Raw genomic sequence first — 13446 nt, 5'->3', positions numbered from 1 at the left:
CATACGCTTTTTACTTGGACTGATAGTCTGAGTAAAAAAATTGCAGCATGTGTTATTCTCAGATTTTCACATGGGAACAGTACATGTCAGCGTGTGGGCTTCAGCACATCCGACAGTACACGGACGAGATCTCGGACACAACTTTTAAATCACTCATGTGTATGTACCCCCAAGCCAATTTCTTTATGCATTAATTGACATACAACAGGCAGAATGACATGAGAACATAAAATAACTTTTTAAGTTGTTATTGCACCTAACAGATGCTCAGTGTGGCGCTGTTGGAGACATGGCAGATGTCAAGTCGGTAGTCCAATTCTCCCCAGACACATTTAGGTATATGCTCTATCAATTCCACTGCAGCGGATTTGTTCTTTTAGGTCGTCTAACATTGCCAATGGCACCCACATCAAACATCTGTAAGGTGCAATAAAAACTAGAAGAGTTCTTCTATCTTCTCATGTCATTCTGACTGCTGTATGTCAATTCATGAATGAAGAAATCAGCTTTACTTTTGCACTATTCTTCCTGGCTGCTTACAGTGAAGAATACATAACATTTCACGGTACAGTAAATGTAGACTATAAGTTATATGTTCCTTCAAAGCTTAGTTTGCATGAAGTGCTCTCACTCCATGTAAAATTAAATCTTCCCTAAAATTAGCATTTTTCCACAAAAAAATGTAAAATAAAAATTCTTTCTTTAGCATAAATGGTGCCTTCTATTGAAATTATGGGTATGTCGCTTTTCAGGTTTTGGAAGAAGAGCCTGGATAGGTGTGGCATCATGGGGCGTGTACTACCTCTCCCCTCAGCACTCAAAGGACTCTTTATATCAGTGCATTCGCTGCTGCGTAGCCTGTGCTGATTTTTTTTCTGACCTGCTTGTGGCTCCTGTTACCATCAGTGAGTATTTACTGCCCTAAAACTTTGCTTGTTTTTTTATTTTTACATTCACTTTTGCTTATTGTTAAATTTATTCATTGTCATAGCTGAACTGATACTGTATACTGGTTTATAAATTAATTAGTGCATGGGCTATTGGCCTGTGCAGGAGACTTGGCTCAGGATAACCCCCTTCTATGTGAACTGAGCGAGCCTATAAAGGGTTCTGCCTATCTATACGTTACCAGATAGGAAAAGGGTACCACTACAGAGTCACATGACTCTTTTTATCTACAAATGATAGTAAAGGGGCAGCAAAGCGTCTCACCCGCCTGTGCCAGAATGTGATTCTTGTCAACCCAAGAATCTGAATGATGATGTAGTCTTTTAATGTGTATGATTGTCTGTGTGTGAGTTGTATAGTATTTAATAGTGTGCCTAGTACAAGGTCTGGGGGCATGATGCATAATTCAGAGCAGTGTATGATTTTCTTTAATTGGAGTGTTCCTTTAAATGTTCAAGAGACCAACTCTTCTACATGTTCTAGTCTTATAATGGATGGTTAAAATGAACATGCTACGGCTTGTTCTCTTTCGCACTTGGAAGGGTAAAATCACCTGTAATTCTTGCCTTCTCTTTGCATTAAATTATACCTTTACTTTTTACAGTTAAAAAACTAGTTAGTTTTTTACAGCTGCTTTTAGAAAGTAGAGACACTCCCATGCTAGTGCATTTGGGCATCTGCTATATCTCCGTATTTCATAAGAAGGGCGAGGCATGTGGAGATTTTTGTGGCATGCTCCATCACATATCGTATGTATGAAGCTTTTCTGACCAGGGAAGGATGACCCCATATATACACCACTCACCGGAGTCTGTACAACGTTGGACATCTACTAATGTAACTGAGTGATGAGCCATAAAATAGAATAGCTTTAAAGACCTTTAAAAATGTGACCTATTTTTTTTATTAAATGAGTCACATTTATCTAGTAGCATTGTATGCAGCTGTAACTTATATCACCCCTTGCAATAATGTTAAACATGCAAGTTTTGTTCAGGGTTTTTATGCAGTTTTTGATACTACAACCAGGGGTAGATTAAAAGGCCCCTCAGACGAAAACAAAATTGTCCATCACTGCCACCCTCAACTGACTGCTTGTCACACTCTGAAGGTCTCCTTTGTGTATTGCAGCCACTTCCATGCAGTGCATCCCCCCCCCCATCTGATGCTTATCAGACACCATCTTGAGAGTGAGATGTATTACTTTCACTGTCAAATTAATCCCTTGATGCATTAGCTAGAGGCTATACCATTTCTGCCAGCTGGGGGACAGTTTAATTAAGTTTACTTTCTATAGTCTTCTAAAAAAGCTACATAAGTCTACAGTCAGGAGGATGAGCTGTGATCTCCTATATTATAACTGTGTGACAGAAGCTGTGTTATCATCATCAGTAACTGTGATAGGTGTGTCTACATCCCGCTCTAGGCAGTTTCTATGGTAGGATTCATGCAACAGCATAACACTGACAAACTGACTAGTATTTAGACAGCATTATCTGAGCTGGTCAGTACTGAGGTCATATGACCATCTGAGAAGAAAGGGACTGGGAATTTCAGACAGAAAGGAATAACTAAGCAAGGCAATACTGTGGGGATAGCTACCTAATAGATGAAAACAAAATCACCAAAGTGGCCCTTTACAAAAAAGGTGGTAATACCTGTCCATTATACTACCTTTATGATCTTCTTTGATGTTGGCTTCAAAGGATTCATCAAAAAATTTGCATGTTTGACAGGTGCCCTTAGGCCTAAGCTGAGGTGTGACAGATAATGTCAGATTTGACATATCACCTGTAGTCAGTTGGTGACATTCCCACGATGTTGAGACACAGATGTGATCATCTTACGCTATTCCTTGAAGTTTCTGGTTTCGTGACAGGTTACATAATACATCTGTCTGTAGAGAATGGCAATAGACTACATGTAAAATGTCTGCCATATTAGTACCCTAGAGATTGTTTAAATACAAAACATTAGCGCTAGCATTATGTACGGAAGAAAATGAAGGTTTTCCAGCAGCTTGGACAGCATAAAGCATTTCAGTAAAAACATTGATAAAAAAACAGCACAGATGTTTGAAACATGTAGGCGTTTAAACATCTATGCTGGTATTTTTATCTATGTTCTTACTGAAAAGTTGAAGTAAAGAAGTCTTTTATGTTGTTTGAGATGCTGCAAAACCTTCATTTTTTTTCTGTGCTTATCAGCAGTGACTTCCCGCTTCCATGCATTCGGTGCGGTAGAATAGCAAGGCGGGGTGAGCTGACAGTTTTTTCCAGTTCATTGAACTCATTATATATGGGCTTGTAAAGGTGGGTTTAATAGGTCTGTCCATTTCTGTAACCATTGCTCCAATTAATCGAAAATACAAAAATGCTTCATTTGCAAAGTGTAGTTTAACATTATCGTACCATGCCTGCAGCTGCAGAAATAGCTGTTTCCATGGTAACAGACTACAAACAAACTCTCTGAAGTCTGATACTGCAAGGAATAGAGTACAGGTGAAAGTAAGCAGCACACAACTGCAAGATCAAACTACACAGGATTTTATAGTCTGTAACCATGTAGACCCATAGGTCTGCATAGGGGCTGTCAGCTACCTTCCTGTCTAGGCCTTTAGTGAAGCAATTCTATTTGTTGCTAGATTGGCTTAAAAGGGCATATTAGCATAGATGGTGTGAGGGATTTGAGGGTACCAATAACCTACAATGTAGATGATGGAAAAAGCTATATATAACTAATGCTTAGTGGGCATGCACACTTTTGTAAGTTTATTTTTATAGTTAGAAAATAGTGACAGCTATTATTTTTTCTTCTGCTGGTGGTGCCAGTTATTAAAGTGATTATTTGCTTGTTAGAATTTCTTTTTTAAAGGGTCCCACAAAAATAAACCGATCACATGCTTCTGAGACCCCAAGTGATCAGCTGTAAAATGTGGAGGACCATGCAGTAAGTGTTCAATTCCCCTACAGCGCCACCACAGGGGAAATTAAGCATGACACTGTACGCATTGAAATCAGTGCACTACCCATGTAATGCACTAATATGCAGGTTCTCCATGGTGAGATCAGGGTCCTATAAGCCGACCACCCCTCTATTAAATCATTTGCTAATAAGTTATTGGAAAATGGGTTTTGTAAACCAGGCAACTTTATTACGTAGGCTATACACAACCATAATTAAGGCTTACGAAGTACCCTTGACTAAACAGAAGCCACTGTTGCCATGAACAAACAAAACCCAGTTTACGTTGGTGTTGAGTGACTGCTTTTGGGCGTATCACAGATGAATTGCTACCCACTATTTATGATGAGACATACAGGTCCTACCCTTCCCCTCGGGCTAAGTCCTGTGTAGACCAGAATGAGTCATGATGTTAATACTATATGTCGCCAGGCTGGGTAACTACAGTACTGCACTTCATGCTTCATTTTTGTCTATAGAATATACTGTATATTTGTAGTCATATAGATGGGAATAGGGATTATTACCCTTAAATATCATTCTTACAGTGCATTATTAGCAATTAAAGGAGTTGTCTTTTTAGGATATTGATGGTTCTCTTACTAGAAACTGTTTCATGAGTCTCAATTTTAGCACCAAACATGATCAGCGATAAAACAGTATGGGGATTGAAAGATCACATGAATGATAGTTCGTCCTTCATACATGCTGAATTGACCAGACAAATGAGCCCCATCTCATTGATTGATGCTTCTCACATGGCTCATATTGAGCCATGTAAAAGGATCCTTAGGGGCAACGAGATTGGTGCTTGTTTGTCTGGCCTTCATACGCCAATCCAGGATGTATGAGGAACGAACGATCATTCATGTGACAGTTCATTCCCCATACTGTATAATTGCTGTCAGCCGCACATTCTCTGCCAACAGTGATTTTTGGTGCCACATGAAAGATGGAATCACCCAACAAACTAACATTTCTTTTTTTGGGTGATCAACAGCATGTTTACATGGCCCATTTGGGCAAAGTAACATTCTTACGAGCCTGATCAACCATGTAAAAGGCTATTAAGCCTATCACAGCTGGCTTGAGGTCTCATGCCTATGACTAAATGTATTTCTATCTGAATACAATGAAACAAAATGGATAGTTCTGTACTTGTACCATACAGTATATTGTATGCTGTACAGAAAACAGGGCTTCAAGAGTATAAGGAATAAGACATTTTGTGAAGAAAACATGTTAGTAAGTATGCTCTAATTACAATTTGTGGTGCCCGTATTTTATCGAATGTATCATATGGATTGCATATAATCCCTTGGGATTTGCATATCTGTAAATGAGTTTATGGGGTGGTGCTGATTTTACCATTGTGTTTCTAGAGCTAATGGTCGGTAATGTGTGCTGGAGTATATTATTAGGCAATTTTTTAAGAGATGATACCTCAGATATCAGAATTGGACTTAGCTTCTGATAAAGGGGAAATCAGATTGAATTTCATTTCCTTATACATTGCGGGCATGTGCATGTAATTCTGGATATAAATAAGTCTTGCCAAAATCAACGAATCCACACCCAAACTTCCTTAACTACATCTCAATGTGCCCACATTCCTGTAGGACCTCACCCCTTCATTATACATGTGTGTTCATCCTGGTTAGTAAAGAAGATACTCCCTACGAGGCCGGCTTTAGAAGAGCTTTGTACCATGTTTAGGGGACCGCGATACAAAACTTATGCAAATGCATGGCCAGTTTCAGAGGAATGTATGGAAACTAGAGATGAGCAAGCATACTCGCTAAGGGCAATTACTCGATCAAGCATTGCCCTTAGCGAGTACCTGCCCGCTCGGGAGCTAAGATTCGGCTGCCGGCGATCAGTACTTGACCATTAAAAAAATTATACAGAGGCAAATACTGATGAATTTCTGATATGGATTTGTTCCAGATGACATTATAATACAGATCTGTATTACTGACATGTTTTCATGCACTCATCTGTAACAGGCCTCATAGATAAATGATACCTTAAAGTAAGGCTCCACTTAGAAAAACCCTCTTAGGCCGCTTTCACACGGCTGAGGTAATCACAAAAGATTTGTGTCTGCAAGATGCACAAATCTCACACGGATATGAACATCATTCTTTTGAATGGAGTCATATACATGAGTGATGTGGGGGGGGGAAATTGCGACATTTTTCGTGTTCCTCGGATCGCATCGCCCATCTCTACTTTACTGAAGTGATGGGAGGCATGTTTGACAGAAAACTGCCTCATATCGCCGTGAAAACACACGTTGGAGAGCGCTACCTTAGACCGAGAAACTCTGGATCTCTTTAAATATCTGGCATCTGCCAGCTTTTTTTGCACACATCACAGGTTATACAGCATCACACTCTGCATATACACCGGAACACGGTACAACTTCTGGGTTTACAACCTGCAGTATCCTTGTCGCAATCCACTACCAGGGCATTTAGGGGGCGTCCTTCTCTGTCAGACTCGCGATCTGGGTTTACAACCCACAGTCTCCTTGTCACTTACCCCACTAAGGGTGGCTAGGGGACGTCCTCCCCTGTCAGACTCGTGATGGACACAGTCTGGTTCACACTGGACCTCAACTCCTGTAGCTGTCTCAGCAGCCACTTCCCCTGTCTTCCAGGAGGGAACTCAATGTGTTTGGAGGTTTTAACTCCTCCAGACACACCCACACAACTGTCCCTGCTGATTAGCACACAGAATGTCTGTTTACAGCCCCCCTGTAGGCCATGCTGTGCACTGCCTTGCCACAGTGTGTGTATATATATATACAGTATATATATATATATATATATATATATATATATATATATAATCTTTTTTAAGCAAATCAGATCAATTGTTTAATGTACCGATCCTGTTAGGCTGATATGACACAAGCGCCAGTGGTATCTGCTAGCGCTAACATTTTCTCTGCAATTGCCAGGCTGCACCTGCAAGCTCAAGTGCAGCCCCACAGTTACCACTATGGCAAGACTATTCATGGCACTTGTGTAATAGCAGCCTTAGTCCTCAAGTGAAAGAACTAATCCATCTAATAGGTACCCCTTTTATTGCCTACAAAACCCCTTTGATAATTGGATATCCAACTTAAAAAGGATCTATTAGTGCCCTTAGGACTCAATCACGCAGGTGTCAGTGTACTTTGGTCCGTGAATATGCAGCATATTGCCTATACCCTTTGAATTTCGGCTGTTTCAGCTGTGTTTTTTTTACATGCATAATTGCTGCGGATTTATACACACAAAACCCCCCCTGCAGGTTTGGCTCATTGTTTTGCTGCACAAATATGCAGTGAATGTGCATGTTTCATGCATAATTGCACTGTCCTATTCACTTCTATGGCCTACTTCAGTGCATAATACGCACCAAAAGATCAATTTTCTTCATGCAACCAAAAATCATGTAAAACATACCATAAGCTCATGTGAATACACCCATTGAATCATGAAAAACATGCATGCAATATGGAACGCATTTACACCTATGTGAATGAGCCCTTAAGATACCTGCTTTGGTAAATATTTGTGTTCTACAAGTAATTCTGGAGCATCTTTTCTTAGAACTCTGCAATCTTCTATTCCTCTATTATTCTTCCTGAAAATGTATTAATAGATTGACAACTGGGTGTTACCATTCATAATGTTTATGCCTCTAAAAGGAATAGCAGCTCTCAGCTACACAGACTTTGTAAAATTGATATCACTTGCTTTGGATAATGTTATTAAAACTTTTTTCCTTTATTTCAGAAAATGTCTGACGGCTTTTCAGTAAGTATTAACGCATCCCTGTTACTTGCTGCTTGTTAACTGTTCATAGAATCATAGAATGGTAGAGCTGGAAGGGACCTCCAGGGTCATCGGGTCCAACCCCCTGCTCAGTACAGGATTTACTAAATCATCCCAGACAGAGGTCTGTCCAGTCTCTGTTTGAACACTTCCATTGACGGAGAACTTACCACCTCCCGTGGCAACCTGTTCCACTCATTGATCCCCCTCACTGTCAGAAAGTGTTTTCCAATATCTAATTTGTGTCTTCTCTCTTTCAGTTTTATCCCATTGCTTCTAGGCTTTCCTTGCACAAATGTGAATAGGGCTGATCCCTCTGCACCGTGACAGCCCTTGTTGTGGCGCTTTGGTTGGCATTTTATATATTACATAATGGAAATGTACTTGCAGCACCCACTAAGGATACAATTAGACGGGAGAGTGGAATACTGTTCCAAGAAACTCAGACCAACATCGTACTTGCAAACCCATTGGTGTTATGTGAGCACGATGCATGTTGCCAGAAAATTGCATCTCTGCACTTGCAATTTTCATGCATTTGAAATCTACCTATTATTCTCTATGGGCTCAGAAACTCAAGCATTTTTGTATGTGGAACGCAGGGTCCCGAGTTTTTTTTTTTTCTTCGTTCGTGGTTTTTTCTCTCTCTCTCTCTCCCCCCCATTCCCCTTCCTGCCAGACCAAAATTTTTCAAATACCGCGCTAATACTCGAACGAGCATCAAGCTCGTGAGAGTATGTTCGCTCAACTCTAACCATAGCTCTATGTTCATTTTGACATTTCTCAGTGCTTTACAATTAACTACTTACAACCTGTATTTCTGCTACTGAAACATTACGCAGGGTTAGGGTTTTGTGAAGAATTTGGGGGGCAGGAGGGGTGTGTTTGTTCCATTCACACACACCGTGCCTATATCACATTACCGATCACAGTTAGTTCCACCTTAACATTGTAAGCAACAGTCAGCGATCACATGAAATTGACAGCCAGATTTCACATTTATGTGGGCAATCTTCCCGCACAATTCCTGTCTATTGCAAAATGCGCAGAAATTGCGCACAGCATAAAAACATCACACGTAAATATAACCAATTACATGCTTACATTTACATGTGCAATGTTTTTTTCCTGTCACAGTGCTGCAAAAGAAACACAAAGTATGCCCTATTTTGGGGCGATTCTGTTGAAAGGATTCCGTTTTCATGAGAGCAGAAAAAAAATTGCGCTTGCTTGTCCAATTTTCTTGCAAAACGAATCATACTTGTATAAAAAACACAGGTCAACAATAGCAAAATCAGTCTGAGTTCCTCGGGCCGATATTGCACCCGCCCGTGTGAATGCACCCTTATGCCGTAAACGACAACATGCCCCTGCCAGACACAGTCAGTACCACCATAATAGTGCAAACCACAATACTCCTATAACAGAACTGGCACTCGAGCATACCTACAGGATCGCACTGATCACTTTTGCAGGGAGAAAAGCATTTCTAAGTTAGACTGGGATTCCACAGGGCGTAATTGCCGTAGAATTTTGGAAATTCCACCCGCAGCTTTTTATCCCGGATTATCCAGCAAAGCGGACGAGATTTGCAAAAAGACGCGGCATGTAGAGATGAGCGAGCGTACTCGGATAAGCACTACTCGCTCGAGTAATTGGCTTTATCCGAGTATCGCTGTGCTCGTCCCTGAAGATTCGGGTGCCGCTGCGGCTGACAGGTGAGTCGCAGCGGGGGGCAGGGGAGAGCGGGCGGGAGAGAAGGAGAGAAAGATCTCCCCTCCGTTCCTCCCCGCTCTCCCCTGCAGCTCCCCGCTCCGTGCCGGCACCCGAATCTTTAGCCCCGAGCACAGCGATACTCGGATAAAGCCAATTACTCGAGCAAGTAGTGCTTATCCGAGTACGCTCGCTCATCTCTAGCGGCATGTCAATTCTTTCCCTGTTTCCGCGGCTGCCTCTATCCTGTCAATGGGGAGAGATGGCCGCAGCAGAATGTAGGTGGCAAAGCCGCTCCAAAATCTGCAGCGAAAATCTGCAGGTTTTAAAACTGCGTTTCTCCCACAGTATTTCCATGCAGTCGTTCCGCAGGATTTCTGTCCCGTGTGACCCCACGGTTAGCCATTTTATTGTATTATCACCACAATCTTTTGTTGACTGTAGCAAAACAGCATTTTTTACTCCCACAAAATAGGTTGTAGTTTGGGAATTTATTAAATCCACGCTAACCCCCCCCCCCCCCCCCCGCTCTTGTACATTTAGCCCATGTTTTTATTACTGCCCAGCTGAATCCTGGACACATGGCTGAAGTGGAGAATGTTGTACTCTGACACTTTTTTTTCCCTCCTCTTAACCAGCTCAACGATGCTTTATCTGGTCCAGGAAATCCGAACCAAGGTCAGAACTGGAATAACAACAACCCCTGGGGAAACCAAAACCCTGGACAACCCGGGCAACCAGGTTTTCCTGGTCAACAGTTCCCAGGATACCCTTCACAAGGCCAAGGTGGCCAACAGTTCCCAGGATACCCTTCACAAGGCCAAGGCGGCCAACCGTTCCCGGGATACCCTTCACAAGGCCAAGGCGGCCAACAGTTCCCAGGATACCCTCCACAAGGCCAAGGCGGCCAACAGTTCCCAGGACCTGGCCAAGGCCAGCCATACCCTGGATTTCCTTCCGATGGACAATACCCAGGACAACCAGGACAGGCTGGACCGCAGTACCCAGGGGCTCCTACCCCAGGACAAGGGCAGACATTACCTTCAACACCTGCTGGTCCAAGGGTAGGTACTGTATATATTTGAGTATAAGCCTAGTTTTTCAGCACTTTTTTTTGTGCTGAAAAAGCCCCCCTCGGCTTATACTCTGGCCAGGGACAGCTTAAAAAAAAAAACAAAAAAAACAACTCCATACTCACCTCCCAGCTGGCGTCTGTCTCCGGTGGCGGTGCGGCAGGCTGCTTGAATTCTCTCCGCTGTCATCCCCCACAGTCCTCTTTGCTCAGCTCTGTCATGCCACGCGGACAGTGCTGTGTAAGCAAGAGCCTAGATTTGATCGAGCGTCAATCACAGTCGGTGCTTGATCATTCACAGCCAATCAAGCTGCTTTAGAATTCTCCCTGCTTGGCTTTCAAATCCCCTGGAGTCAGTGCTGTAAGTAAGCGCTGTGATTGGCTGGCGCTCAATCCAATCACTGCACTTACTTACACATCACAGACAGCCAAGCAGAGAGGACGGCGGGGGATGACAGAGGGGGGAATTCAAGCAGCTTGTTGCACAGACACAGACGCCGGCTGGGAGGTGAGTATGGAGGGGTTTTTTGTTTTTTTTTTACACCTAGTATATACTCGAGTATAGCTCGACTTATACTCGAGTCAATAAGTTTTCCTGCGGTGAAACGTATTGTCTCGGCTTATACTCGAGTATATACGGTATGTCATAAAGCATACCTGCAAGACAAACTCTAGGACTTAATATATTTAAAAAAAAAAAAATAATATATATATATATATATAGTTACACTTTTCTGCTGTTCATTGCTTTCATCTGGAACAAGAACTTGTAGTATTTTAGAATAACAATCTTTTTGTTGTTAGGCCACGATGCTAGGAAGCATGCACAATTCTGTTTAATTGATCTTTTTCTTTTAGAAAGTACCATGTGATATACCTTTACCCAATGGATGTACAAAAGGACTGATGTTGACCGTTAATGGCGTACCAAATGGCAAGAGGTAGGATAGTGGTAATGTCTACACACCTCATATGTTCCAACTTTCAGACCAATGTTATAGGGACAGTAGACCCTAGTTGGGCGCATTTTTGTGTTGTGTCTTCCTAGGCACATTTAGAGCCCCCTATAGATACACCAGCTGCATGGTGCACAAAGTATTAGCAACAGAACCACCTAGAGAGATAGCTGCATGGCCTCAAGGACAAGAATGCCTTCACAAGTACAGCGCCAGCCACATGTCCTCTGCCATATAGTGTCTGTCCTAACACCACTTCCAGCCTTGAGACTTGGAGACCAGTCCAACCAAGACAGTATGAAGGCACATACACTTAAGGATCCATTAAAAGGGGTAATGCAGTAATACGTAGTTTTGCAGTAGGAACATTGTACTATATGGTTCTGTCAAATTCTCCATCATTTAACACGTGTGTATACTAGGTTTTTTTTCTCCCCCCTTTCAGGTTTGCTGTTAACTTTAACCATGGGCGTGACATTGCTTTCCACTTCAATCCCCGGTTTGATGAAAAGCCCAACACAATTGTGTGCAACTCAATGATTGGCGGTGGATGGGGAAATGAGGAACGTCAATGTCCAAAGTTTCCATTTCAGAAGGGACAAGGATTCAAGGTAATTTTAATTTATTTATTTTTTAAATTCTTAGTAGTAAGGCTACATTTACAGGGCAAGAATCTTGCACAAGTTGCATGGCGCATGAAAGTGAACACCAACCCCCCCCCCAGCAGTGCGGCGAGGATGGAAAAAGATAAAAATTGCAGAATGTTCCATCTTTTGCCGTTCTTTGGAATGCCTTGCCCAATGTTTTCCATGGGACCTTAAAAAGACATTGCAGAGTGCTTGCATGCCATGCAATGTAATGTTTCCCACTGAAATAAATGGGAAACACTTGCAATCCTGACGCACGTAAAACACAAGCCTGAGAATTGTAGTTTTACAGAAGGGATGCAAGGATTTTTTGAATGAAAAGCATACATTGGTAAGTGTGATATCAAGCCCAGTTTCTCAGCCCGATATTGCGAGCGGCCATGTAAGTTTAGGCCAAAAGGTCTGTCCAGATGGGTTGTAGTTTCTGCAGTGGAAAATCTGCTGCATTTCCACATCCTCCAGTGAATAAAACCTGTTGCTGCACATGCGCTATTCCCTTGCAGGCCAAGTTCCCACTGAAGTGAATGGGAACTTGGCCTGTAATACCAAGCTTGGCCACTGCAGTGAGAACGGAGCCGTCTGCAGGAATCAGCTCAGTGCACTACACTGAAGAGAGCAGCTGATCAGCAGGGGCCCCAGGTGGTGGACCCTTGCCAGTCTGTTGATTGCCTATCATAAGGACTGGTCGATCAAATAGTTTACCTGGGCAACCCCTTTAATAACCATTTTAGTGGGGGTAAATGAAAGAGAAACATGCAGTCCTGTATTAAATGTGGTGGTTCTGGAAACGCCAAGAAGTTTGCAATGAACTGTAGCGTGAATGTGGGCAAGTTGATCTTCATATCCTGTTTTATTTTTCCTTCCCCCAGCTTCAAATTCTTTTTGATCAAGATTGCTATAAAGTGGCTGTGAACAATGAGGGCATCTGCCAGTATCCGCACAGGATGAAAAACTTCTCAGCGATCAAAGCTATATGCATTGATGGCGACCTCACCATCAACGACGCAACACTATCTATGGTGTAACGTGGATTTACCGGTATATGGCAACTGCAGACAAAATACTAAAGTCTAGTTCAAGTGAATCTTGTATAACAGCTATCTGTACCCAAGTTCTATGAAGCTTAATAAAGTCTTTAGACCGAACATATGAACTTTTGCTCCTTTTATACAGCATCGAGTGAGTCACATGCCCCCAACACAAAGGTCGAAAAATGCAATCCTGTGGAAACACAGGACTCAACAGCTTTGATAAATCCCTAGTTCGTTGCTAGTCCCTTCATTTCAGCTCACTGAAACTTCTAGTGAGAGACTTCTTGT

The 13446-nt window shown here is 42.2% G+C and overlaps 1 protein-coding gene across 1 annotated transcript; it reads left to right on the top strand.

Moving 5' to 3' along the window:
- The first annotated feature begins 774 nt into the window (after positions 1-774).
- LGALS3 (galectin 3) lies at positions 775-13272 on the top strand. The gene is made up of 6 exons (XM_066608286.1): positions 775-905; positions 7701-7721; positions 10091-10516; positions 11383-11465; positions 11926-12091; positions 12997-13272. Exons 2-6 carry the CDS (start codon positions 7704-7706, stop codon positions 13150-13152), a joined length of 849 nt encoding a protein of 282 aa, XP_066464383.1. The 5' UTR covers positions 775-905; positions 7701-7703; the 3' UTR covers positions 13153-13272.
- Positions 13273-13446: the final 174 nt, after the last annotated feature.

Source organism: Eleutherodactylus coqui, chromosome 6, assembly GCF_035609145.1.
Source record: "Eleutherodactylus coqui strain aEleCoq1 chromosome 6, aEleCoq1.hap1, whole genome shotgun sequence".
NCBI classification, from domain to species: Eukaryota; Metazoa; Chordata; class Amphibia; order Anura; family Eleutherodactylidae; genus Eleutherodactylus; species Eleutherodactylus coqui.
Note: the sequence above shows the minus strand (reverse complement) of the source record. Positions and strands in the feature narration are given on the sequence as shown.

Bases quoted from the DNA above. Each gene is read 5' to 3' on its own strand.
- LGALS3 (XM_066608286.1), top strand. The intron at 10,517-11,382 runs GTAGGTACTGTA...TTTTTCTTTTAG, and splicing joins CAACACCTGCTGGTCCAAGG to AAAGTACCATGTGATATACC. The intron at 12,092-12,996 runs GTAATTTTAATT...TCCTTCCCCCAG, and splicing joins AGAAGGGACAAGGATTCAAG to CTTCAAATTCTTTTTGATCA.